At 52.3% G+C, this 25,128-nt stretch overlaps 2 protein-coding genes across 8 annotated transcripts in view; one reads left to right on the top strand and one right to left on the bottom strand.

Annotated features, from left to right (window-relative positions):
* The first annotated feature begins 10,941 nt into the window (after positions 1–10,941).
* Positions 10,942–17,261, top strand: PEX11G (peroxisomal biogenesis factor 11 gamma). 3 transcript variants are annotated; one of them, XM_028713433.2, is made up of 5 exons: positions 10,942–11,073; positions 13,338–13,529; positions 15,822–16,000; positions 16,166–16,216; positions 16,840–17,261. In XM_028713433.2, the coding sequence occupies exons 1-5, from the start codon at positions 10,999–11,001 to the stop codon at positions 17,045–17,047; spliced, it is 705 nt and encodes a 234-aa protein (XP_028569266.2). In that variant the 5' UTR covers positions 10,942–10,998; the 3' UTR covers positions 17,048–17,261. The 3 variants fall into 3 exon arrangements, with proteins under 3 accessions (XP_028569266.2, XP_077778098.1, XP_077778100.1); XM_077921972.1 differs by lacking the exon at positions 10,942–11,073 and adding an exon at positions 11,747–12,192; XM_077921974.1 differs by lacking the exons at positions 10,942–11,073; positions 13,338–13,529 and adding an exon at positions 14,762–15,013.
* A 1,444-nt stretch (positions 17,262–18,705) lies between these two features.
* The window catches only part of ARHGEF18 (Rho/Rac guanine nucleotide exchange factor 18), a 48,014-nt gene continuing 41,591 nt past the window's right edge, over positions 18,706–25,128 (bottom strand). For all 5 annotated transcript variants that reach the window (XM_077921947.1, XM_028713428.2, XM_077921948.1 and 2 more), the window contains 7 exons: positions 24,910–25,025; positions 24,718–24,771; positions 23,900–23,947; positions 21,953–22,417; positions 20,887–21,220; positions 19,054–19,173; positions 18,706–18,971 (listed from right to left, as the gene is read on the bottom strand). In XM_077921947.1, the coding sequence (XP_077778073.1) occupies positions 18,844–18,971; positions 19,054–19,173; positions 20,887–21,220; positions 21,953–22,417; positions 23,900–23,947; positions 24,718–24,771; positions 24,910–25,025 (1,265 nt within the window). In that variant the 3' untranslated portion in view covers positions 18,706–18,843. The remainder of the gene's footprint in view (positions 18,972–19,053; positions 19,174–20,886; positions 21,221–21,952; positions 22,418–23,899; positions 23,948–24,717; positions 24,772–24,909; positions 25,026–25,128) is intronic.

Consider the following 25,128-nt stretch of genomic DNA (forward strand, 5'->3'; position numbering starts at 1 on the left):
TTAATTTAAGAGACAATAGCGTCTCCTTGGCCAGACAGCACCAAAACAATATCACGACGTAAAACCGGTAAAACAGGAGCATCCGTGCGCATTGATTTCTTTAAAAAATGGGCTTGCAGCATTTCAAAGCTCAGTAGGATGCAAGAAACACGAAATCCCTGCCACAAAAAACTGAGGTTCTTCCCCTGGCGAAAAGTCAAGTCCAAAGCTCTTCCTTTCACATAAAAGTCGCCGGAAGGGAGTGGACGGGAAAGGGTTGCCTTGAGGAGGAGGCCAAAATAAGTTTCCTCCATGAGGTCCGGCGACATGTTTGGCCTTTGGACGGTGTGGCAGGCAAGGCTTGCCAAAAGGGGACCTGGGACAAGAGGAAAACAGGAAGACGGACAGCCACCAATGTCATTTTACTGGAAGAAATAAGTGCAGGCTGGGGAGAATTCCAGAGGCCAAGCAGCTTCTGAAATATATAAGCACAAAATTAAATATCCGATTCCATCCCCTCCAACGTTTCTCCCCTGAAAAGAGGGACGTCCTATTCCATCCCCTCCAACATTTCTCCCCTGAAAAGAGGGACGTCCTATTCCATCCCCTCCAACGTTTCTCCCCTGAAAATAGGGACGTCCTATTCCATCCCCTCCAACGTTTCTCCCCTGAAAAGAGGGACGTCCTATTCCGTCCCCTCCGACGTTTCTCCCCTGAAAAGAGGGACGTCCTATTCCATCCCCTCCAACGTTTCTCTCTTGAAAATAGGGACGTCCTATTCCATCCCCTCCAACATTTCTCCTGTGAAAAGAGGGACATCCTATTCCATCCCCTCCTGCATTCCATGCCCCCCGCCTCTCGCTATCACATGCCTAGTCACACAAACAGTGCCACCAACATGTTCAAATTTGCCCTCTCCTTCCAAGAACAGGATTAGTCCCAGCAGCTGGGAATCTGCTGGTCAGGAAACGGAACCGCTTGCCAAGCTGCAGCCTGATTTCAGTGGGCAGTGGGGCGACGGGCATATTTGGTAATTCCCCGACATCCCCCTCTCTGCAGAGCCAGGCAAGCGATTTCTCGTTTCCCCCAACCGAAATTGGAATTTGTCAGAAAGGGCCCCTCAGAGGTCCTCTATCCCAACCCGCAGCCATACAGGAATCACAGCTAATCACTGTAACACTGCTAACTACAACGATTTTATTATTTGCACCCAGAGGGTGGATTCCAGCAGATATAAAAACAGAATAAAACATCACACCATAAAAGCCTTGCCCATACAGACTCTGAGTAGGCTTGCTAAAATGTATAAGTGTGAATCAAATAACTGCTGGAGATGCGATGAGCTGCAGGGAATGTTCTTTTGTATGTGTTGGGGCTGTAAAAGGGTATCGGGAAATAATTTATAACGGGTTGGAAAATATGTTTTAAAAGCACCTTTCCAGAAAAAACCAGAGTCCTTTCTGTTGGGGATAATTCAGATGGAAATTCAAAAAAGGTTATTTTATGTCTGCCACTACCGCGGCCTGTGTTTCGTTAGCCCCAAAATGGAAAACGAGCGAAGAAGAATGGCAACTTAAGCTGATGGAATATGCACATCTTGCAGAGTTAATATGTAGAATAAAAGAACAAGCAGAACATCCATTTATAGAGGAGGCCGGAAAACGTATATTGAATATATGGGAAATAATTGTGCACAGACGAAAACGCTGGCAGAATTAAGATAAATTCAGGGGGGTAAATAAGCGTTGATGGGTGCAATAACGGAATACTGAATGGTTTGGGTTTTTTTGTAAAATATGCAGGGATTTGTGATATGCAAAATGAACCATGGAAAGAGAAGAAATTGATGTTTTAAGGTTGTTTAAATGAATACTCTAAATTGTGAAATTACACACACACACACACACACACACACACACACTCTCTTCCCTATACTGGGCTGCCTTCAGGTGTCTTAAAAAATAATTACAGCTACAGAATCATTATATGGTCAGTTGCCACAGCTGGTCAGTAAGGCAGTTTCACCAGACTCTCGGACGCCAGCACCCATCTCTCCCCAAGGCACCCATGGGTGCTTCGCCTTCTCCTCCCGCTTTCTACAAGCGCCACCTGGTGGCAAGGAGCTCAACACAAGGTTTCTTTTTTTAAAATAATATTATTTTTAAAACCAGTTTTTAAGATGCTGTCTAGGTTTGTCATTGCTTTTCTCCCAAGAAGCAGGCGTCTTTTAATTGGACCAGAGCACGCCAGGCCCTCCTGTCTCCCACTGCCTCCTGCAGTTTGGTCACTGTCCCACCATCTCGTCCTCTGTCGTCCCCTTCTCCTTGCGCCCTCCATCTTTCCCAGCATCAGGGTCTTTTCCAGGGAGTCTTCTCTTCTCCTGAGGTGGCCAAAGTCTTGGAGCCTCAGCTTCAGGATCTGTCCTTCCAGTGAGCACTCAGGGCTGATTTCCTTCCGAATGGAGAGGTTGGATCTTCTTGCAGTCCATGGGACTCTCCAGAGTCTCCTCCAGCACCAGAATTCAAAAGCATCCATTCTTCGGCCATCAGCCTTCTTGATGGTCCAGCTCTCACTTCCATACATCACTACTGGGAAAACCAGAGCTTGAACTAGACGGACCTTTGTTGGCAAGGTGATGTCTGGGCAGTTTCAAAAGTCTATATAAGAGCCTGCACACCATTGTTCTGGGTCCCTCCTCCCTCCTGCGTGTGGGGAGTGAGGACCCTGTTGCAACAGTTTAATAAAGATTATGCTTACTAGCCACTTTGCTTCTCAATATTCTCTGTTTGGCCTCTTATTTTCTCCTACTGATAGGGAACCCCTATCTTAGATACCCCATAAAGGAGCAGTTTTTTCTTATAACAGTTTCATCACACAAAGTTTCTCAGCTATTGCCACCGACTCCAGAAAGACAGAGGGCCTTCTTTCTTTTTATTCCAGAGGACCAGAGGAAATTGTTCATGTACGCGACTACGGCCGCTGGGATACCACTAGCCCAGAGATGGAAGGAAGAAATAACCTCGACTAGAGAGGAATGGCAAACCAAGTTGATGGAATACAGTGGTACCTTGGTTTTTTGCTATTTATTATTATTATTTTTTGCATTTTTGTGGCTTTTACTTTTTTTTACTTGTTCTTTGCTTTATGGGACTGACTTGTGACTGTGGCTTGCGACTCCATTTTTGCGACAGTAGCTTGTGACTTCGTTTTTGTGGCTTGTTTCTGTGACTGTGTGGAACCCAGTTCAGCTACTGATTGATTGATTGATTGATTGATTGATTGTGTGACTGCAGAAATGGATAAAAGCCCCCCATCCAAACAATGACTGTCATCAGCGCAGGGAAGAAACAGTACTAATTTTTATTTTTATCATCTACAATGCTCAGCCCAACAAGATAATGATCATCACACTGCTGTCTTATTTATTTTATAGTACAGCACATAGATTATCGCTTTCGTTTTATGGATCAATGGTCTCGTTAGATCAGGCCTAGGCAAACTCGGCCCTCCAGATGTTTTGGGACTACAATTACCATCATCCCTAGCGAACAGGACCAGTGGTCAGGGATGATGAGAGTTGTAGTCCGAAAACATCTGGAGGGCCGAGTTTGCCTATGCCTGGCTTAGATAGCAAAATTCATGTTCAACTGCTGTTTTAGGGCTTGTTTTTAAAAGCCTGGAATGGATTAATCCATTTTGCATGACTTTCTATGGGAAAGAAGCGTGCCTTGGTTTTGGAACACTCTGATTTTGGAACAGACTTTCGGAATGGATTAAGTTTAGGAACCAAGGCACCACTGTATGCCGAAACGGCAAAATTAACTGGGAAGCTCAGAAACCAAGAGGACGAGAAATTCCAAAAAAAGAATGGGGAATGTTTATTATGCATACGCGAAATCATTGTAAGCAGGTTGAAACGTTACCAGGATTTTAAAAACCCCACACACCCCACGGGCGGCTTGACATTTGCAAGAGAAACACGCTCCATTGTTCTGCAAGCCTGCGCCAAACCTGCTCACACTGCTTTGTCTCTTAAACCCAAGATGATATCGGGAACGGCGGCTAAATTTAGCTATTTTTGACCGGCACAGTTTTAAAAAAACAACAAGGCAGGCAGGCGAGATCTTTGTCTCCCAATGTTTGCACACAAAAGTGGACGGGGGAAATGTCAATCTCAGCGCACTCTCAAAAATACCAAGGAACTTTGTCTTCCCACAACTAGGCAGGGTCAAATCAGCCCAGTTCATCATCATCATCATTTATTATTATTATTATTATTATTATTATTATTATTATTATTATTATTATTTAATGGAATTTATATACAGCCCAGGGGTTTCTGTTTTATCTCAGTTTCCCCTCCCATCACCCCCAGCCTTAAGGTCGATTCTCCACCACCTTGCGATTTATTTATTCATTCATTTTAATTCTCGTGAAAATTCGCCAGGGTTTCCGGGAAACAGTGGACGCTGACCCTGATTAGAAAGAAAGCTGGAAATTAAAGGTGTGCGCCTGAAAATTCACAATGAAACATATATATATATATATATATATATATATATATATATATATATATGAAAATTCGCCAGCAGGGGAAATCCCTGTCGATCAGAAAGAACGGTGGGAATGAAATGCGTTTGAAAATTCACAATGAAACATTATTTTTTAAAAATAAATAAAGAATGCGCCGGCGTTTTATTTGCATTCAGTTGCGCAGTTTGCCTTATTTATTTGTCTGCTCTCGGGGGAGCCAGAGGTCAGCTACCTCTGTTGTCCTCAGGTGACTTTTGCCCCTGCCACATAAATGCCGCCCCCTTTCTCCAATTTAACCGGACGAGTGGAAAACAGGTTTGGAGGGCAAACTCCGGGAAAAGGTTCCGGCCGAGTTTGGACCGGCAAACATGCCCTCCTTGGGGCAGGTAAGGCCACAGGCCACCTTGGGGATCCCCAAAGCGGAAAAACAGGCCACAGGATCGGTGTGCAAAGTCCTCGGTCCCCCCCACCACGTGAAAAACTAAACCCGAGGGGCATTGGGGGGCTTGCAGGGTTCCCCAAGCTGGCGCCCTCGAGATGCTTTCGGACGGCGAGGCAGTGCAACAAAGGACCACATAGTAATAATAATAACAATAATTGTTGTTGTTGTTTAGTTGTTTAGTGGTGTCCGCCTCTTGGTGACCCCCTGGACCAGAGCACGCCGGGCACTCCTGTCTTCCACTGCCTCCCGCAGTTTGGTCAAACTCATGCTCAAACCACGGATTGAGGTTGAATCCTGACAAGACAGAAGGACTGTTTTGGGGGGACAGGAGGCGGGCAGGTGTGGGGGACTCCCTGGTCCTGAATGGGGCAACTGTGCCCCTGAAGGACCAGGTGCGCAGCCTGGGAGGCATTCTGGACTAACAGCTGTCCATGGAGGTGCAGGTCAGTTCTGTGTCCAGGACAGCTCCATCTGGGATGCAGGATGAGACCCTCCCTGCCAGAAGACTGTCTGGCCAGAGTGGTGCATGCTCTGGTTATCTCCCGCTTGGACTACTGCAATGCGCTCTCCGTGGGGCTACCTTTGAAGGTGACCCGGAAACTGCAACTAATCCAGAATGTGGCAGCCAGACTGGGACTGGCTTAACACCTGGAGACCACTTAACACCGGTCCTGAGAGACCTACATTGGCTCCCAGGACGTTTCCAACCACAATTCAAAGTGTTGGTGCTGACCCTGAAAGCCCTAAATGGCCCAGTAGACCTGAAGAAACATCTCCACCCCGGACACCGGGGTCCCTCGCCCGAGGGCCTTCTGGCGGTTCCCTCAATGCAAAAAGCGAGATTACAGGGAACCAGGCAGAGGGCCTTCTCGGTGGTGGCGCCTGCCCTGTGGAACTCCCTCCCACCAGAGGTCAAGGAGAAAAAGAATTTTGCGTCCGCTAGATAATAAATATAAATGCAACAGTAATATTAGGAGGTAGAATGAAAGATGCCATGTGTCGCAAGGGAATACGGGGAAAGGGAAAGATGTATAAATACTTGACGAATGTGAATATATAATTTGCCTCGTTAAAGTTGAAGAACACATGAGGTGTTTTATTTATAATACCTACAGTATTTGACTATGTAATGTATATGTAAAAAAATAAAAAAAATAAAGTGGTTTTTAAAAAATAACAATAATAAATAACTGCAACCAGGAAGGCAGAGAAGCAGAAACTGGGGAGGGAAAAACACCTCCTGGGTCGCTTTGCATCTTGGCAGAGATACCAAGCTGGACGGATCTGGAACCAGGCCAAAGCAACGGGAGTCAGGCAGGTATTTTCTGGCACAGGTTATCTCCCGGCCGCATTCCTGGGCTTTTTCTCAGTTCAAGGAGGTGGGAAACTCGGTCACCTTACGCATCAGCCTCTCCTTTGCGAAATAAAAATAACTGCGCAGTGAAACAATGGGGTTCCGAGTCGCATTGTGCTCAGAGTAGACCCATAGAGGGCTATGTGTATATATATTCAGGTTCATTGTTGTTTAGCCGCTTAGTCGTGTCCACCTCTTCGTGACCCCCTGGACCAGAGCATGCCAGGCCCTCCTGTCTTCCACTGCCTCCCGCAGTTTGGTCAAACTCATGCTGGTGGCTTCGAGAACACTGTCCCACCATCTCGTCCTCTGTCGTCCCCTTCTCCTTGCGCCCTCCATCTTTCCCAACATCAGGGTCTTTTCCAGGGAGTCTTCTCTTCTCATGAGGTGGCCAAAGTCTTGGAGCCTCAGCTTCAGGATCTGTCCTTCCAGTGAGCACTCAGGGCTGATTTCCTTCAGAATGGAGAGGTTGGATCTTCTTGCAGTCCATGGGACTCTCCAGAGTCTCCTCCAGCACCACAATTCAAAAGCATCCATTCTTCGGCCATCAGCCTTCTTGATGGTCCAGCTCTCACTTCCATACATCACTACTGGGAAAACCAGAGCTTGAACTAGACGGACCTTTGTCGGCAACGTGATGTCTCTGCTTTTTAAGATGCTGTATATACCCTCTATAGGGACGCGGGTGGCGCTGTGGGTTAAACCACAGAGCCTAGGCCTTGCTGATCAGAAGGTTGGCGGTTCGAATCCCCGCAATGACGGGGTGAGCTCCCGTTGCTCGGTCCCTGCTCCTGCCAACCTAGCAGTTGGAAAGCACCTCAAAGTGCAAGTAGATAAATAGGTACCACTCCAGTGGGAAGGTAAACGGTGTTTCCGTGCGCTGCTCTGGTTCGCCAGAAGCGGCTTAGTCCTGCTGGCCACATGACCCGGAAGCTGTACACCGGCTCCCCTTGGCCAGTAAAGCGAGATGAGCGCCACAACCCCAGAGTCGGCCACGACTGGACCTAATGGACCCTTTACCTTTATATACCCTATATATAGAAAGGAGCAAAGCAGTGATATTTAGGGAGCAGGCGGGGCCCATGACTTACATCAGAGAAGCCGACACAACACAAAACACAGTTGCTGGATGTAGGTTTTATTTTATTCATTTTTTCTCTTATATTGTGGAATTGTACATCCAGTATTTTTTCCCCCTTTAATTTTTTGGGGGCCCCCAAGAGAGTGGGGCCCTAAGCTATAGCCTGTTGAGCTTCAAAGTGAATTCAGAACTGGCTCAGCAATTGAGTGTCTTGAGAGGGGGGCAAAGGGAACCCGCTCTTTGCTCCCGCAGCCAAAGCCTCCAAACTGGCCAGGCCAGGGAATGACTTCTAGTCTCCATGCAGCGACTGGTCTGGTCTGGCGCCAGCGAGATCCCATAAATGCCCAGCCCCAAGCGGACCAAACTGCTTCCCCAAACTCGCTGGACCTGTTCTTGGCCTCCCTTGATCCTTTCTCCTCCATCAAACAAAGAAACCCCTTTTATTTGCATTTCCCCGCAAATAGCTTTTGACCGTCTAATTGCCGCTAAGATCATAGGAGCTAAAAAAGATTCCGCATAACTCCTGAAATTTGTGCATAAATACTGCATCTCCTACTATATCCAAACGGGCTGGGGAAATTTGGTCCCTAGGAGACAATGGAGTGCACCTCCGGGGGTGAGGTCAAACCGATGAGCTCCCTGGGGTGCAAGCCTGGGCAGGGTGCCAGGGGGTCCTGGGCTGCCCAGATGACAAGACCCCCCCCTCCACCTCGCTGATATGGGCCAAAGGAAAGCAGAGATTCCTGCACTTCAGGGGGTTGGGCTAGATGACCGCCAGGGACCCAAATCGACTCTTTTCCGATTCCGATGCAGGTGTTGTGAGAAACAGGTGTCCAAGGTGCCACCCAGCTCTGCTCCCCTGGCACACGAGAAAACCTCCATGCCAGCAAGAAGGGCCAAAATTCGTTCCACGGAGAGGCAGCGGCGGCCTAGTGGTTAGAGCGTCAGAGCAGGACCCAGATTCAAATCCCCCCTCAGCTGGGAATGAATGAATGAACCTTTATTCATCGGCCAACAACAATACAATATGCGAAGAAATAAAAAGTCAATTAGATAAAATACATTTCAGAGAAACACCTGCCCTGGCCAGAGACTGGAGCCTTCTGCAAGCCCAGCAGCTGTCCTTCCCTGGGAACTGAGCCAAGACCCAACGGCCTATTTTTTGCGCTGCCCAAGGAGATGGGTTTTATGGGCGCACGCCTAGCCGGCCCGGCCCGGATCCTCGCATGTCCCGAGTGTTTTACGAGCCCGTGCGGCTGCGGCACGGGGAGGGAAACCCATTGCCAGGAGGGCATCCCTTCTGGGCACACGGCAGCCGTGGCAAAGAAGGTTTGTGGTGGCAACACCGAGGCACGGAGCCAGATCCGCTGTGGGGCTGGGCCAGGCTAGGTGGGACCAGTGCCGTATTTACGTCTAAGCTCAACAAGCTCTAGCTTAGGGCCCCACTCTCTTGGGGGCCCCCCAAAAAATTAAAGGAAAAAAACAACTGAATGTACATTTCCAAAATATTATCTATCATCTGTCTGTCTGTCTATGATCATTTTGTGTGGGTGTGTGGGTGTCTGCACATATGTGTGTTGTTGTATGTAATGTTTGGGAGGAAATAAGACAGTAAATATCAAATATTGATGTATATAATTTTTATTTCTTAATTATATTTAGTGGTAGTATGGCTGTATTGTTTTTTGTAACATAAAACCATTCAATAAAAATGATTTTTTTTAAAAATCGTCGCAATGAGAACCCGCAGCCTTTAGCTTTCAGACAGAAAGACACTGACAGCCTAGAATGGGAAGGGCCGGAAGAGACCCCCAAGGGTCATCCAGACCAACCCCTGCAATGCTGGGATCTGAAGAAACGGAGCGGCCGTTTAAAACTTGCGAGTGCGGAGCTGGACCCCCGCCAAAGAAAAGGGAAGCCGTGCCCAGCCTCTGATTCATTTTATCTCCCTTCTTCGTTGAGGCCAAACTTGAAAGCCTAGTTATCATGAAGATGATGTAGAGATGGTACATCGCACCAGTTAAGTTAGGAAAAATGTATAAAGTCCGTAATCAATCTTGGAAATGTAAAGAAAAAGAAGGATTATTTTATCGTATGTGGTGGGAATGTAAAAAGGGGAAATGCTTCGGGGAGATGATATATAATGAGTCGAAAAAAATGTTGGAATACGCTTTTATTAAAAAACCGGAAGCATTTCTTCTAGGTATTGTTGGAAATGATATAAACAGGAAAGATAAGGTAAGTTGTTTTTCTATGCAGTAACAGCAGCAAGAACATTACTGGCCCAAAAAATGTAAGCAAGAAGAACTACCGACATTAGAAGAATGGAGGATGAAATGGATGGACTACGCAGAATTAGACAATCTAACAGGAAGGATCCGAGACCGGCGGGACCAGAGGTTTACCGAAGACTGGACTAAATTTACTGAGTATCTGAAAAGTATTTGTGATGATCAGATTACGTTTGTAGGACGACAAGAAGTTCTGCGAGGAGTAATTTAAGAAATATTGTAAAAATGGAAAGGAAAGTTAAGAATTGCAGGAGAAATAATCAAGACGGAAGGCTATCAGGGATGCTGAAGGAAGTCCAAACAAGGACATATGTATAATAATTTGTGCGGTATGTCTTGAAAAATTTTGTATGCTAAAAATTAATAAAAAATATTATATATATAAAAAATAAAGCCTCGTTCTCAGCTCATTCTACGATCTCTCCAATTCCTCTGGCTGTTTTGGAGCTCCGTTCTCGGCTTTTGTGGTCCTCTGTCCTCCCCGTTTGCTTCTTCTCTTTCTGTCCACGCATGGGAAAGGGTTCCTGCCAACTTCTCAATCTCTGTGCCCTCGTGGCGCCTGTCAAGTGAGGACAACGCCAGACGGAACGGACTCTGATCCCCGGAAGCTTGCGCCATGCATCTCGCTGTGACATTGGCCAAAAGAGGAAAAGGACCGGACCTGGAAGCACAGAACTGAGAGGGCACTCCAGTGGTCATCCAGCCCAACCCCTTGCAAAGCTGTCGGCAAAACCAGTCCATTTACTGTCTGTCTTTTTCCGGATTTGAACTGCCCAATGGTGATTTCCTCGAGTCAAAATGAGACTATACCCCGTAACATTTTTTTGAAGGAAAAAAAGCACTGGATAAATGAAACTAATTGAGTAGATAAATTCTTATGCCCGGCTGATATTTGCACAAAAGGCGATAAACGGTTTCCCAATACGAGGGGAGTTCTCTTGTTTCCGTTTGTGGCCAGCAGTTGCAGCAAAGAACCACAGAATGGCAGAGTGGGAAGGGACCCCAGAGGTCATCCATCCCAACCCGCAGCAAAGCAGCAATCTCGGCTCCAGCACCCCACTCTTTCCCCCCGTTATATCTATTCTTCCTCCTTCCAATCAACCATCCAACCATTCATTCATTCATCCATCCATCCTTCCTTCCTACTCTCTCTCTGTAACGACCTTCGCTGTTTCCCTCCGCTCGCGCCCGCTTTTGGCCCCTCCGGCTGCCCGTCCACCGCCGCGCAAGGACTCCTGGGACTTGTAGTTCCGCGCCTCCTCCAGGGCGGCGCGTGATTGGAGGGCTCCAGTGGGCGGGGGAACCCGGAAGCGTTGCCATGGCGGCGGGAGCGGAGGGCCTGCTGGGCGCGCTGGTGGCGCTGCTGGAGACGCACCGGGGCAGAGACCGCGCGGTGAGGGAAGGGGGGGGAGCCTGTCTGTCAAGAGGGGCGGGGCGGGGCTTAAGGGAGGCGGGCGCTGGAAAGGGGGCGGGGCCTGGAAAGCAGGCTTTCTGTCTGTCAAGAGCAGCGGGGCGGGGCTGAACGGAGGTGGGAGGAGTCTGATGTGGGCCTGGCTTAATGAATGCTGGGCGTGGCTTGGTGTGTAGTGGGCGTGGCCTGGAAAGCAGGCTGGATTGCCTCTTAGTAGTTGGGCGGGGCTTAATTGGAGTGGGAGGGGTCTGATATGGGCGGGACTTGATGGATAGTGGGCGTGGCCTGGAAAGCAGGCTGGGCTGCCTGTTGAGAGCAGTGGGGCGGGGCTTAATTGGAGTGGGAGGAGTCTGGTATGGGCGTGGCTTAATGGTAGTGGGCGTGGCCTGGAAAGCGGACTGGGCTGCCTGTTAAGAGCAGTGGGGCGGGGCTTGATTGGAGTGGGAGGAGCCTGATACAGGCGGGGCTTAAGGCGTAGTGGGCAGGGCTTGATAAAGGATGAGACGGTTAAGAGGCAGGGCGGGGCTTAATAGAGGCAGGGGCGTGGCCTAGTGGGTAGTGGGCGTGGCCTGGAAAGCAGACTAGATTTTCAGAATCGCCTAATAAGAAAATCAAGCTCCCAGTCCTCCTGGTTCAGATTTAACTTGTGTCCAGTCGGACCGCCAATCCGGCCGCCTCAGTGTTGCGTGCACTGGCTGGCAGCCGTTCCCCCCTGCTTCCTAACGGAGCATAGAGAAAACTTGAAATTGTCGTAATGTCCGAAAGCGGGCAGAGGCATAAAATAAAAAAACACCATTTCCTCGTCCGACTTTACATTTTGACCTTGTCCCTCACCTGCTAAAAATAAATGAATGCCGATCGTTGTTAATAAATAAATGCAATTGTTCCTTTCTTATCTCGCAGTGGCCTTAAAAAAAAGAAAGGCAACCGACACATTTTGTTCTATTTAAAACCGAAAAAATCTGGATGGAGGAAGGGGAAACCCAAATTTCTGGCGCTCCCACGCCTTCCTGCTCCAGATTTGCGAAAGACGTTGGCTAAACATAAGTGAACCTTCCAGGAATGTGCGGGGCCACGAAGGGATCTCTGCAAGCTGCCTGGGTCGGTAGATTTATTAGGACAAATTTGCGTTTATTTTGTTTGGAATTGGGCGGGGAAAGTGAGCAGCAAGAGATGACCCCATGCAAAGTTTGTCCCTTTCGGCCCCGTAGTTCAGCGATGCCAGCATCTGAAAGGTCTGGACCAGGCTCGTCCAGACGGAAAGGTTTTTCGGCAGGCGGCAGAAGCAGCGGAGCAAAAGCCATCCATTGGCAGGGAGTTCCAACGAGCCACAGAGAAAAAGGTCGATTCCTTACAAAGTGCAGAACGGGGGTCCGGATTGAAGCCGGTTTCCGGAAGGAAAACAATAAAATACCGTGTTTTTCGCTGTATAAGACGCACCAGACCATAAGATGCACCTGGTTTTTGGAGGAGGAAAGCAAGAAAAAAAATATTCTGAATCTCAGGAGCCAGAACAGCAAGAGGGATCGCTGCGCAGTGAAAGCAGCAATCCCTCTTGCTGTTCTGGCTTCTGGGATAGCTGTGCAGCCTGCATTCGCTCCGTAAGACGCACACACATTTCCCCTTACTTTTTAGGAGGGAAAAAGTGAGTCTGATAGAGCAAAAAATACGGTAATTGCATCTGAGGTGATTGTGTGATCACAGGTTGATATACGACGCAGCAGGAAAAAAGGGTTTGGAGAAATCAGTTTAGGAAACAAAAGACGTTCTGTGAATACTTGGATTTGAGTTTAAATCCGTGGCAATTTGGAAATCTAATAAAAATTAATTTTTATTCTATTTTTTAAAGAAGCAGCTGGATTTGTCCGTCCGTTGTAGGGGGGGACCTAAAAGTCACCCACTCCAAAAACTCCCACCCCAATGCAGGAATCACAGCGAGGACAACGACATTGCCTCGCTTACTTTTCCATAAGCGTAGTATTAACGGACAGCTGAATCCCAGATGGGTTCCGATCTTTTCCTTGGAGGTTTCGAAGCAGAGCTTGTCCTGGATGCTTTAGCATTGCAGGGGGTCAGACTGGATGACCCCCGGGGGACCCTTCCGGCTCTAGGATCGTTTAAACACGTATCTTATACCCAATTGTGATGCTTTTTGAATAAGGAGCCCCCGGCGACAATGGAAGCAGCGTATCCGTGTTCCAAAACGCAGAGGTAACCGCGATCTCGTCTCCCCACCCTTCCGCCAGGTCCGCACCCTCGGGTATGGCTGCCAGCTGGCAGGGGGGGCCATGGCCGCCAGGAGCCACCCCAGGGAGTCCCCGCTCGGCCAGAGCCTCCTGGCGATATCGGCTCAGCTCAGCCACTGCCGGACCGTCCTCCGTCTCTTCGACGACCTCTCCATGCTCGCCTACAGCCGCCAGTACGGCCTGGGGCCGAAGGTGGGTGACCCTGGGGCAGTGGGGAGGTGTTGGGGGGCCTGAATTTGCCCAGCCTGAAACCCAGGAGAGCTGCCAGCCAGTGCGGGCGACACTGAGCTAGCTGTGGTTTTCCTCCCCGGCAGCGGGTTGGGATGGATGACCTCTGGGGGTCCCACCTGACTCGGCACAAGTGCTGTGCTCGGAAGCACGGGCACCAGGAAATATCACTTCATTTTTGTGAGAAAGGAGCACAACTCAGGGGTCAAAAAACAGATTCCTGCATTGCCAGGGGTTGGGCTGGATGACCCTTGGGGTCCCTCCCAGCTGTACGATTCTCCTGCTGGCCCTGCTGCTGCAGGGCTCTCAGCGTTAAAAGAGGGTCAGAGAAATGGTTGGGGAAGGTTGTCGAACTACAAAAGCGATGCTGTCCCTCCCCTGTTGGAGGCAGTGTACTGGGGAGAGTCACAGCTGTGGCACAGCTGGCCTGTTTAAATATATATCATTAATAATTTTCAATTACAACCCAGTGGTAGCCTCGTTATAACGACGCCAAATTGCAGTGCAGCTGTCAATACCAATCTGACAAATGCAGTCAACGTTTTGGAACGTTTTGGCTCCCGAAGGCCGGAAACCCAGAAACAACCGCTCTGGTTTCCGAACCATTTTCGGAAGCCGAACGTGCCACGCAGCTTCCGTTTTTGAGTTTCCCTATTGTATTGAAGCTTTCGGTTTTTTGTTGTCAAACGGTCTCCCGGAACAGGTTTGACAATTTAGGTGGGGTCCGCCTGCGTGCTAGAATGATTTTCTTTATACCTGCGTTCCAAAAATCCCATTAGTTCCCATTACGCTCCAATCAAGATGATAACCCCATATTCTACGACAGCTGCAATAACTTCTATCCGTGTCAATAACTTCTATTCAAACAGCTGGCCTGTTAATAATAATAATAGATTTTTAATTATTTGTACCCCTGCCCATTTGACCGGGTTTCCCCAGCCACCCATCGCTTATCACAGAGGGATATTTTCGGACAGCAAAAGCACACCCGCCCTCTGGCCCCGCAGAGATCCTGCCCACGCCGGTTCCCCCTGCTTCCTAGAAGGAGCAAAGTGACTTTCCCCATGTGACTTCAGAGTAAACACTCCTCTTTTTTCGCTTGCGCAAACACAGGAGGAGCACGGGACCGAAGTATGCGTCACACAAACAAGGTGTTTGCAGCTGCAGAAGGCGTGGGGTGCCCGGCGCCCTTTGACCGCCCGTGGCGCGAGGGGGGTGGCTGGAGGGCGGACCTTCGCCCCCACCCAGGAAGAGCGGCAAGGGGTGGCCGGCACCCAAGGGCGAGGAACCCCATCTAGGCGATGCCACCAAAGGGAACCGCAGCAATTCCTGGGAGTGGCGAAGACTCACGGGGCTGCTGGGCGCTCTGCCCGCGCTCAGAGGCACTGCTGGGAGTCGCAAGAGGGGAGAGGATGAATCCTGACAAGACAGAAGCAGGGGTCAGGCAGGTGTGGGGGACTCCCTGGTCCTGAATGGGGCAACTGTGCCCTCAAAGGACCAGGTGCGCAGCCTGGGGGTCATTCTGGACTCACAGCTGTCCATGGAGGCGCAGGTCAGTTCTGTGTCCAGGGCAGCTCCATCTGGGACGCAGGATGAGACCCTCCCTGCCTGCGGACTGTCCGGCAAACTGGACTGTCCGGCGAACTGAACTGGGTGAAGGGAGCCAAGGGAACCCAAAGGGAGTTAGGGGCTCCCCCTGCAGGCAAAGACAGGGTCTGGAGCGGACCAAGAGGGGGGCCAATGGTCAAGAAGGCTGGTTTTGCCCAGGCCAGAGAGGGAAGTGGGGGGCAGGTGGGGTCCGTCCGCCTGGGAAGGGACGCCATCGGGGAGAAGGAAAACCTGGCGGAATACTTTGGGAAAAGAATAGGCTCAGAGGGGAACCCTACACAAATCCAGAGCGGAGTCCCTAAGGCAGTTGGGTGGCACCTTCTGGCAACCCTTGCAGCCAAGAAAAGAAAAATAGAGTTGGGACCCCCGCGGTCATCTAGCCCAACCCCCTACGATGCAGGAATCTCTGGCCCCCCATCAGCGAGGGGGTCTTGTCGCCTGGGCAGCCCAGGACCCCCAGACCAGGCTTGGGCCTCACGGAGGTCAATTCCATTGTTTCCCTGAGGCAGGCAGGTGCCCACAATGGGGACTAGCACCTTGCGTTGTGGTATCTCCAGGGAAGACGTCTAAAGTCTGCTGCCGGCCCGTGCGGGCAGCTCTGACCCCGGTCTTCCTCGAGAGGGACCCAGCCTTCTCCCCCTTTCCCAGGAGGAGGACCCCGCCGTCCGCTGGCTCTCGGTGGCCAGCAACGTGGCTGACCAGCTCTACTACCCCTGCGAACACCTGGCCTGGGCAGCGGACGCCAAGGTCATTCGGGGCGACTCGGGGAAGTGGTGGGTGCTGAGCACCCTGCTCTGGGCGACCTCCCTGCTGCTGGGAATCGCACGGTAAGGAACGCCGGGGGGGGGGGCAGAGAAGGGACCCCGGGCGCAACAGCTCCTTGCCTCCAGCTGGCTGGTGGAGCCTTGCAAGTTGTGGGTTTGAGGGGGTTGGGCTAGATGACCCTTGGGTCCCTTCTGCAAAAGGCTCATTTTCGACCCTCCCATTTCCAGATCCCTGAGGATTTTGTGCCAGCTGAGAAGGCGGCGGCCGAAGCAGGCCAGGTAGGAGCTGTTTCTCACGGCAAATATTTCGGAACCGGCCCCCTATTCCTGCGGCAGGCGAGAGGCCCCCCTCCCTCCGTCCTGGTTATGGGATAGGTAAAGGTAAAGGGACCCCTGACCATGAGGTCCAGTCGTGGCCGACTCTGGTGTTGCGGCGCTCATCTCGCTTTATTGGCCGAGGGAGCCGGCGTGCAGCTTCCGGGTCATGTGGCCAGCAGGACTGAGCCGCTTCTGGCGAACCAGAGCAGCACACGGAAACGCCGTTCACCTTCCCGCCGGAGCGGTACCTATTTATCTACTTGTACTTTGACGTGCTTTCGAACTGCTAGGTTGGCAGGAGCAGGGACCGAGCAACGGGAGCTCACCCCGTCATTGCGGGGATTCGAACCGCCGACCTTCTGATCGGCAAGCCCTAGGCTCTGTGGTTTAACCCACAGCGCCACCTGTGTTCTGGTTATGGGATACGCCCCCAAAAAACCCCACGCGCTGTCTTCTGCTCAGTCCAGGCTAACCTGAAGCCCCTTAAGTCCAGCTCCACACTTCCATGCTTTGGAGGGGCTGGTCTGGATGGGCTTTGGGGGTCCCTTTCCAACTGACCCCCCCTTCCCTCCGTCTCCCCGCAGCAAGGACTCCCTTCGGAGGGCGAGGGTGCGAGCCCGGGCCGAAGCCCTGACCGTCGCCGGCAACCTGGCGGACCTCTGCAACGCCGTCCACTGGCTGCCCCCGGGGGTGCTGTGGGCCGGGAGGTTCCCCCCCTGGTTCGTGGGGCTGCTGGGGACGACGTCGTCCCTCATCGGAGTCTACCAGACCTACGCGGGGGGAGCCGCGTGAGAGGAAGCAGCGTGAGACCGGACAACCCCCTCGAAATTCCTGCCAGTGCCACGAAACGGGGAGCTTTCTGCCCTTGGAAACCCAGAGCCTGCCCCCCCATGGGGCAAAAAGAGCCCCTCACAGGCACGGATCGGAAGCCCGTCCAATGCACACCGTGTAAACCGGTCGCGGGCAAGCTAATAAAATGCAGAGAGGAAGTATCCTGCAAACTGGGGTCAGCGGGGAGCCTCCTTTATTGCCTGCGACCCCCACGAACGCCTCCCCCCTTGACCCACGGATCTTGCACGGGTTGGGGGCCTGGCTTTGCAAGCCAGGCACGGGCTCCGACTCCGGACGCAGTTAAGAGGTCCTTCGGTTATGATTCCGTCCCCCCAAAAGACCCCCCCTGCACCCTTGAGATCTCTTGTTCCTGCACTCTTAATCCCTAGAACCGGGACAGGATTAGGGGTTTGGGGGGTCTCTCCTTCAGCCAGTGGGGAGTTCCAGAGGGTCTGCAGCCTCTTCCCTGTGTGGGGGGGGATTCCTTGGCTGCGATTCCTTCCTGCTCAAGCCGCAGCAACCAGGCAAAAGGCAATATATATATCTATATTTATTCATTTATTTATGCACGGGCCACCTCTCGCACTCAAGGGGGTCTCAAGGAGGCGTACACATAGTAAACAAATAAATATTCAAAACACAGAGCGATTTTTACCCCCGGGGGGGGGGGGGGCAGCAGCGTCAGAGGGAAATGTTTGCCTTTAGGGGACCTTTCTCCCCCTGAACCCCAGTTGGCGAGTCGCCTGTCCTCGGCCGCCTGTGGACTGTGCCTGACCCCCCACCCCCGTGAAAGGCAGCGGGGGGCCCCTTTAAATTGCCACTGGTCCCGTCCCCGAAGGGAGCTCCCCCGAGGGAGAAATCTAATAGGCAAGCAGAGCGTGGACATGGTGCAGAAAGAGGGCTTCCCTTTCAAAAAACGGGGAGGAAATGCGCAGTTATTACAAGAAATGGCCCCACCTTGATGGAAGGGCGGTCGGGAGCCTCTTGCGACGGGGGGCTCGCCCTTCCGACGCCCCCCGAGGACCGAGCACAGAAGCCGCAACTTTTCGGAGAGCGCAGGTATCTGGGGAGGAGCAAAGAGCCCATCTCGCATCTCTGCGAGGCTGCAGTCCCCCCCCCAAAAAAAATGTTAAGATAAGCGACCTTTCAGGAGGTGAGCGTTTGCGGGAAGCAGGGGTAGAGAGTGGCAGGGTCCATTCCGAAAAGATCCCTTGGTGGCGGAGAGGTTTGAAGCTGGGGCAAATAAAAAAATCTATGGGGGGGGGGGATTCCTGCAAAGGAAGCGGATGAGCGTTTGGCGGCGAGGGCACCGTTGGGTCGGACGCAGAACACGCCGGCCTGCGAGAAGCCAGATTTGGAGGAAAACACAAGAGTCATTTGCTACAAAGCCGGACGCCCCTGTGTGGCTCCCGGCGGATTAAGGAAGGCACCCCTTTGCCCAAGACCAAGGGGCATCGCCGCAAAGTTTCTCTGTGCCCGCCGAGGCCTGTCTTCGGAGGAAGCGGGGTCCACCCTTTAAGCTGGCACCTCTGTTGGCAAACTCGGCTCTCTCTTGCCCCACTGGGGAAGGTGCTTAAAAAACGACAGCGGTGCCCCAGAGAGAGAGAGCAAGGCGGGTGAAATTGGGGCATCCGTGTGCAGCCGAACGACTGTCCGGAGAAAGATGCCTTCTCCCCCCAAAACACTGCTGTTTCCTGGCCTCTGTCCTGGCAAGTGAAAGGGGCCCGGTCCCTCGGAGGCTGGGCAGCTGGCACACGTCAGAAGAAAATGACGTCTTCCTTGGCCAGATCGTCCGGAGTTGGCGGGAGGGCGTGGACGCTGTTGGGCTTGAAGAGGTTGGCGGCAGGGGGCAGGGGGTCCGGGTGGGCGCCCTCGGCAGGCGGCTCTGCGGGGAGAAGAGGGAGAGTGGGCCACAGGCGCATGGTGAGCTGGGCGGGGCCCCCTCTCTCGCCCGCTGCCCGACTTACCTGGCAGGAAGGCCACGTTCTGGCTGTGTGGAAAGACGGGGCTCATGGAGTTGCGGATGCGGGAGGGAGGCTCGTCTTTGCCTGCCGACCGGGGAAAGAGCTGCCTCAGGTCGACCGACGCTGGAAGGAGAAATAAGGATAATAATAATAATTTATTATTTATACCCCGCCCATCTGGCTGAGTTTCCCCAGCCACTCTGGGCGGCTCCCAATCAAGTATTAAAAACAATACAGCGTTAAATGTTAAAAGCTTCCCTAAACAGAGCTGCCTTCAGATGTCTTTTGAAGATAGGATAGCTACTTATTTCCTTCACATCTGGTGGGAGGGTGTTCCACAGGGCGGGCGCCACTACCGAGAAGGCCCTCTGCCTGGTTCCCTGTAACCTCACTTCTCGCAATGAGGGAACCGCCAGAAGGCCCTCGGCGCTGGACCTCAGTGTCCGGGCTGAACAATGGGGATGGAGATGCTCCTTCAGGTATACTGGGCCGTTTAGGGCTTTCAAGGTCTGCACCAACACTTTGAATTGTGCTCGGAAACGTACTGGGAGCCAATGCAGATCTCTCAGAACCGGTGTTATGTGGTCCCGGCGGCCACTCCCAGTCACCAGTCTAGCTGCCGCATTCTGGATTAATTGCAGTTTCCGGGTCACCTTCCAAGGTAGCCCCACGTAGAGCGCGTTGCAGTAGTCCAAGCGGGAGATAACCAGAGCATGCACCACTCTGGCCAGACAGTCCGCGGGCAGGGAGGGTCTCATCCTGCGTACCAGATGGAGCTGGGAGACAGCCGTCCTGGACACAGAATTGACCTGCGCCTCCATGGACAGCTGTGCGTCCAAAATGACTCACAGAAAGGAGACCCTCCGAGAAAATTATGGCGGGTCCTTGGAGCTTCCTTGGGTTCCTGCATTGCAGGGGGCCGGGGCAAGAGAGGACCCCTGGGGTCCCTGCCAACGGGGACTCCGTTAACAGACGCCAGGGGAAACGCCTGCATTCTGGGACTGCAGGACGTCGGCAGGTTTTGTGGGGTTCCAGGTAGGTGCTATAACAAGGCCGTTATATGAGACCCATGCAGCAAAAAGCCATACAGTGGGACCTTGGTCCTCAAACGCTGAAAACCCGGAAGTAAGTGTTCCAGTTTGCGAACTTCTTTTGGAAGCCGAACGTGCTCCGTTTTGAGTGTTACGCTGAGGTCTGTCTGTTTTTCCTATTTCATTTGTTTTTGCGGCTCTTTTTGTTTTGTTTTTGTGATTGTGTGAACTTAGTTCAGCTACTGATTGATTGATTGTGTGACTGCAGTTACAGTGGTACCTCGGGTTAAGAACTTAATTCGTTCTGGAGGTCTGTTCTTAACCTGAAACTGTTCTTAACCTGAAGCACCACTTTAGCTAATGGGGCCTCCCACTGCCGCCGCACAATTTCTATTCTCATCCTGAAGCAAAGTTCTTAACCTGAGGTACTATTTCTGGGTTAGCGGAGTCTGTGACCTGAAGCGTCTGTAACCTGAGGTACCACTGTACATTGTTTATTGCTTTCATTTTATGGATCAGTAGTCTATTAGGCAGTAAAATTGATGTTAAATTCTTGTCTTTAAAAGTCTGGAACAGATTAATCCGATTTGCATGAATTCCTATGGGAAAGCAGCGCGACTTGGTTTTGGAACGCTTTGCTTTTGGAACCGGTTAAGTTTGAGAATCAAGGCACCACTGTATTATAACCCTCATTTTGCACCTTCGTTCACCCTGCGTGCTTACCATGATGCATGTTCATCCTGTGGCGGCAACCTCCGCCCCCAGCGGCCCCCGCGCCCCCTCCTGCGGCCCCCGCGCCACTCACCCGAGCTCTCCGTCCGGTGGGAGGCCTTGGCGGAGCCCTTGCCCGCCTTCTCCTTGCTGCCCTTGGTAAAGGCAGCCAGCTTGGTGGGGATCTGCTGCTGGACGGCTGCCGGCTTCTGGATCTGGTTGGTGGCGCTCAGGAGGTGGAGGGGCACCTCGGTCTTGAGGGGCAGCACCGGGCGGACCCCCTCCAGGGCGGGCGAGGCGGCGCTGTCTCGGCGGGCCAGCTCCCCCCGCTCCAGGTAGTCCGTTGCGGAGACGACGCTCCCTCGCCCGCCCGGCTTGCTGCCCTCCAGGCCTTCTCCGTTGAAGCTGGCAGAGTGGCCCAAGGGGCCCTGCGGAAACAACGGAAAGGATGAGGCTGGATCCTACCATACGGCGGGACCTTGGGTTAAGTACTGAATTCGTTCCGGAGGTCCGTACTTAACCTGAAACTGTTCTTAACCTGAAGCACCACTTTAGCTAATGGGGCCTCCTGCTGCCGCCGGAGCACGATTTCTGTTCTCATCCTGAAGCAAAGTTCTTAAGCCAAGGTACTATTTCTGGGTTAACGGAGTCTGTAACCTGAAGCGTCTGTAACCAAAGGTAAAGGGACCCCTGACCATTAGGTCCAGTCGTGGCCGACTCCGGGGTTGCGGCACTCATCTCGCTTTATTGGCCGAGGGAGCCGGCGTACAGCTTCCGGGTCATGTGGCCAGCAGGACTAAGCCGCTTCTGGCGAACCAGAGCAGCGCACGGAAACGCCGTTTACCTTCCCGCTGGAGCGGTACCTATTTATCTACTTGCACTCTGACGTGCTTTCGAACTGCTAGGTTGGCAGGAGCAGGGACCGAGCAACGGGAGCTCACCCCGTCATTGCGGGGATTCGAACCGCCGACCTTCTGATCGGCAAGTCCAAGGCTCTGTGGTTTAACCCCCAGCGCCACCCGTGTCCCACTAACCCGAGGTACCACTGTATTCTTATTCCTGCCCCCCTGCCCAATTCCTCCGCATCCATCCGGTCTGCTGTGCTTTGTGCCCCTGCCACGGTTGGCAGCAGTCTCACCCGCCCAGGAGCCCGCGCTCACCTGCCCTGCCTCCGGAGGCGAGAAGGCGCTGGCGCTCTGCTTCTTCAGCCTCCGCTGCTGCTCCAGCCGCTCCCTCTCCCTCTCGACGGCCCGCTGGGCCTCACGCAGGCGCTCCAGGTCGTGCTGGTAGGCCTCTCGCTGGCGCTCCAGCTCCTGGCGCTCCTGCCCCAGCCGCTCCTTCAGCTGGCGGGCCTCCTCCTCCCGCAGGCGCAGCCGGGCCTCCGCCGCCTCCGCCTCCCTCCGCTGGCGCTCCCGCTCTCGCTCCCAGCGCCGCTGCTCCGCCTTCAGCTGGCCCTGCAGCTTCTGGACGTGGGCCAGCTCCTCCCGCTGCTTCTCAAAGTTGCGCTGGCGCTCCTGCTCCAGAAGAAGGCTGCCCCGCGTCGACTGCAGGCGGAACTGGCGCTCCCGGTCCAGCAGGGCGCTCCGCTGGACCTCCAGGTAGCTCTCCTGCTGGGCCAGGACGGCCTGCCGGGGGGAGAAAGCGGGGAGTGAGTGAGAAGGAAGGAAGGAAGGAAGGGAGGGAGGGAGGGAGGGAGGGAAATTTTCTGGCCAAGTCTGTTTAAGGAGATACAGTGGTACCTCAGTTTTCAAGCATCTCAGAAGCCAAACATTTCGGGGGAAACCAGCCAGATGGCCGGAGTATAAATAATAATATTATAATTATTATTTCAGCTGTTTTGCTGGGCCATGACGGCCTGCCGGGGGGAGAAAGGGGTGAGTGAGTGAGAAAGAAAGAAAGAAAGAAAGAAAGAAAGAGAGGGAGGGAGGGAGGGACTCGCCAAAGCAAAGCGCAAAAGAGACGGAGAGGAAAGCCGGGGGCCCTGATGTCAGGGACTGGCTGGATGATGATGATGATGATGATGATGATGATAAGAAGAAGAAGAAGAAGAAGAAGAAGAAGAAGAAGCAGCAGCAGCAGCAGGGGAAAGCCAATAATAATAATAATAATAATAAGAAGAAGAAGAAGAAGAAGAAGAAGAAGAAGAAGAAGAAGAAGCAGCAGCAGCAGCAGCAGCAGCAGCTGGGGAAAGCCAGCCAGATGGGCAGGGTATAAATAATAATATTATAATTATTATTTCAGCTGTTTTGCTGGGCCATGACGGCCTGCCAGGGGGAGAAAGGGGTGAGTGAGTGAGTGAGTGAGTGAGTGAGAAAGAAAGAAATTTTCTGGCAAAGTGTGTTTAAGGAGATACAGTGGCACCTCGGTTTTTTAGCTTCTCGGAAGCCAAACATTTCGGCTTTCGAATCACGAAAACCCAGAAGTAATTGCTTCCATTTTCAAACGTGCCTCAGAAGTCAAACAGCTTCCGCTGAGGTTTTTTCCCTTCAATTTCCTCAATGGTTATCAGACGGCACTTTACAACTCAGTTTTCAAATGTTTTGGAAGCCGAATGGTCTCTCGGAATGGATCACGTTCGAAAACTGAGGTCTGACTGTGACAGAAATCACTGGGGCAAAGCGGACCGAGGCAGCGTTATTATGGATTTACGATGGGGCGGAAGGTTCGCAGGCTAGGAAGGACTGGCTCACAAATTCATTGACAGCGGCACAAATTATGTTAGCTAGGAAGGGGCAAGCAGAATATAAAATGGAAGAATGGTATACAGAGGTGTGGGATATAGCTATTAATGATAAATTAACGTGTGCCGTTAAGGTAAGATGGGGAGTATGCAGGAGAAATGATTTCAAGGAGATAAGGATGGAGTTTGTAGAATCTGTGCTGTTAAAATGGAAAGGGGTCAAACCATCGCAAGAGGTGTTGAACGGAGTAGAACAGGGAGGGTCCCATGAAGACAGAGGGAGGGGTCTGATGCACAGAGGGGGTATCCTTCTCCGTGGGCTTCTAAGCTGCGGGGCCTTGTTTCTCTCTGCAAATTGTGCTCCCTGTGACCCCGTCTGCTGCCCTAAATCTGGGGGGCGCAGAGGGAGAAGTGGGGGTCCCCTTACCTGGAGGCTGAGAAGCAACTGGGAGAGGGTCTGTACCCTTTGGACGAGCTGAAGGAAGAAACAAAAGGCTGTCAAGCAGTGCTAAGCAATCCCCAAATTTTAACATTGCAATATATCACCAGCTAAAGATTGCAATACACAGTGCAACAAACAAATTGGCTCCTGAATGCCGTAAACCCAGAAGTGGGTGTTCCGGTTTGCGAACGTTTTTTGGAAGCCGAACATCCGACGCGGCTGTCAGCTATCGTTTCCGGGGCGCTTGCACCAATCAGAAACTGCGCCTTGGTTTCCGAACCGTTTCAGGAGTCAAACGGACTCCCGGAACAGATTAAGTTTGAGAACCAAGGCACCACTGTACTGAGAGATCACGATGTCTGAATCAAGGATGGAGCTACGGGGAGGCACGGTTTTCCCTGTATTGAGATTTTTGCCGGCGACTGCTCTCGCAATTCGCTGCCCCCTGCAAAGCGGAGCCAGCAGAGTTAACAGGGGCTGCAGGAATCGAGAGAAAACATGGCTGGCTTCCCGGTTTTCCCCACATTGTGATTTTTGCACAGCACACAAACCCCGCGATATATTGCCAGGTCAAAAATTACGAAATTACGAAATGGACTTCCAACTGGTTTGGGGAGATCTATCTTTCAAGGGGAAAATCTCCTTGCTGGTTCAGGCCCACCAGAGCTTCCCTCTCCCGTTTGAATACCTGCCTGCCCTTCGCCCAGACCCCAAACTGCTTTGCACATGCCCTTGCGCTAGGAAGCGGCTAGGAAGCCCCAAGGGCAGGAGGGCAGCGCCCAGGATCCTGCCCGTGTGCTTACCTCCGACTCTGTTTCCAGGGAGCTGCTGGGACGTTCCTGCCTTACACTGTCACCCTGCAGAAAGGCAGAAAGAGAGGGGGGGGGGCATTTTAATTTTTTGAAAATTAAATTGTTTTAGACTTCATTCCCAAACAGTGACCTCTTCCGGCCTCTGGTCCTCCCTACTTGTGACTTGGCCCCCCACCCCCTTACCAATCGCAGCCCTTCCTCTCCTCCGGCTGAAGGGGGGTCCTCCGGGTTGGCAGGGGGGGCTCGGCGGTCCCGCAGGCGCTGCTCCCCGCCGTAGACCTTCCTCTTGAAACTGCCCACTGGGGAAGAGAAGGCAGGTGGTGGGGTGAGAGGGGGTACCCTGCTACGGATGGCAAGGCAAGGGTGCTGTCAAAGGAGCAGCACTGTTCAGAAACAGGTAGT

Source organism: Podarcis muralis, chromosome 18 (genome assembly GCF_964188315.1).
Source record: "Podarcis muralis chromosome 18, rPodMur119.hap1.1, whole genome shotgun sequence".
Lineage (NCBI taxonomy): Eukaryota > Metazoa > Chordata > Lepidosauria > Squamata > Lacertidae > Podarcis > Podarcis muralis.

What these genes read in the sequence shown, in the direction of transcription:
- PEX11G (XM_028713433.2), top strand. Translation starts at nt 10,999, where the DNA reads ATGGCGGCGGGAGCGGAGGGCCTGCTGGGCGCGCTGGTGGCGCTGCTG. An exon ending in AGTACGGCCTGGGGCCGAAG is followed by an intron (nt 13,530 to 15,821) that starts GTGGGTGACCCT and finishes CCCCTTTCCCAG; the next exon opens with GAGGAGGACCCCGCCGTCCG. An exon ending in CGGCGGCCGAAGCAGGCCAG is followed by an intron (nt 16,217 to 16,839) that starts GTAGGAGCTGTT and finishes GTCTCCCCGCAG; the next exon opens with CAAGGACTCCCTTCGGAGGG.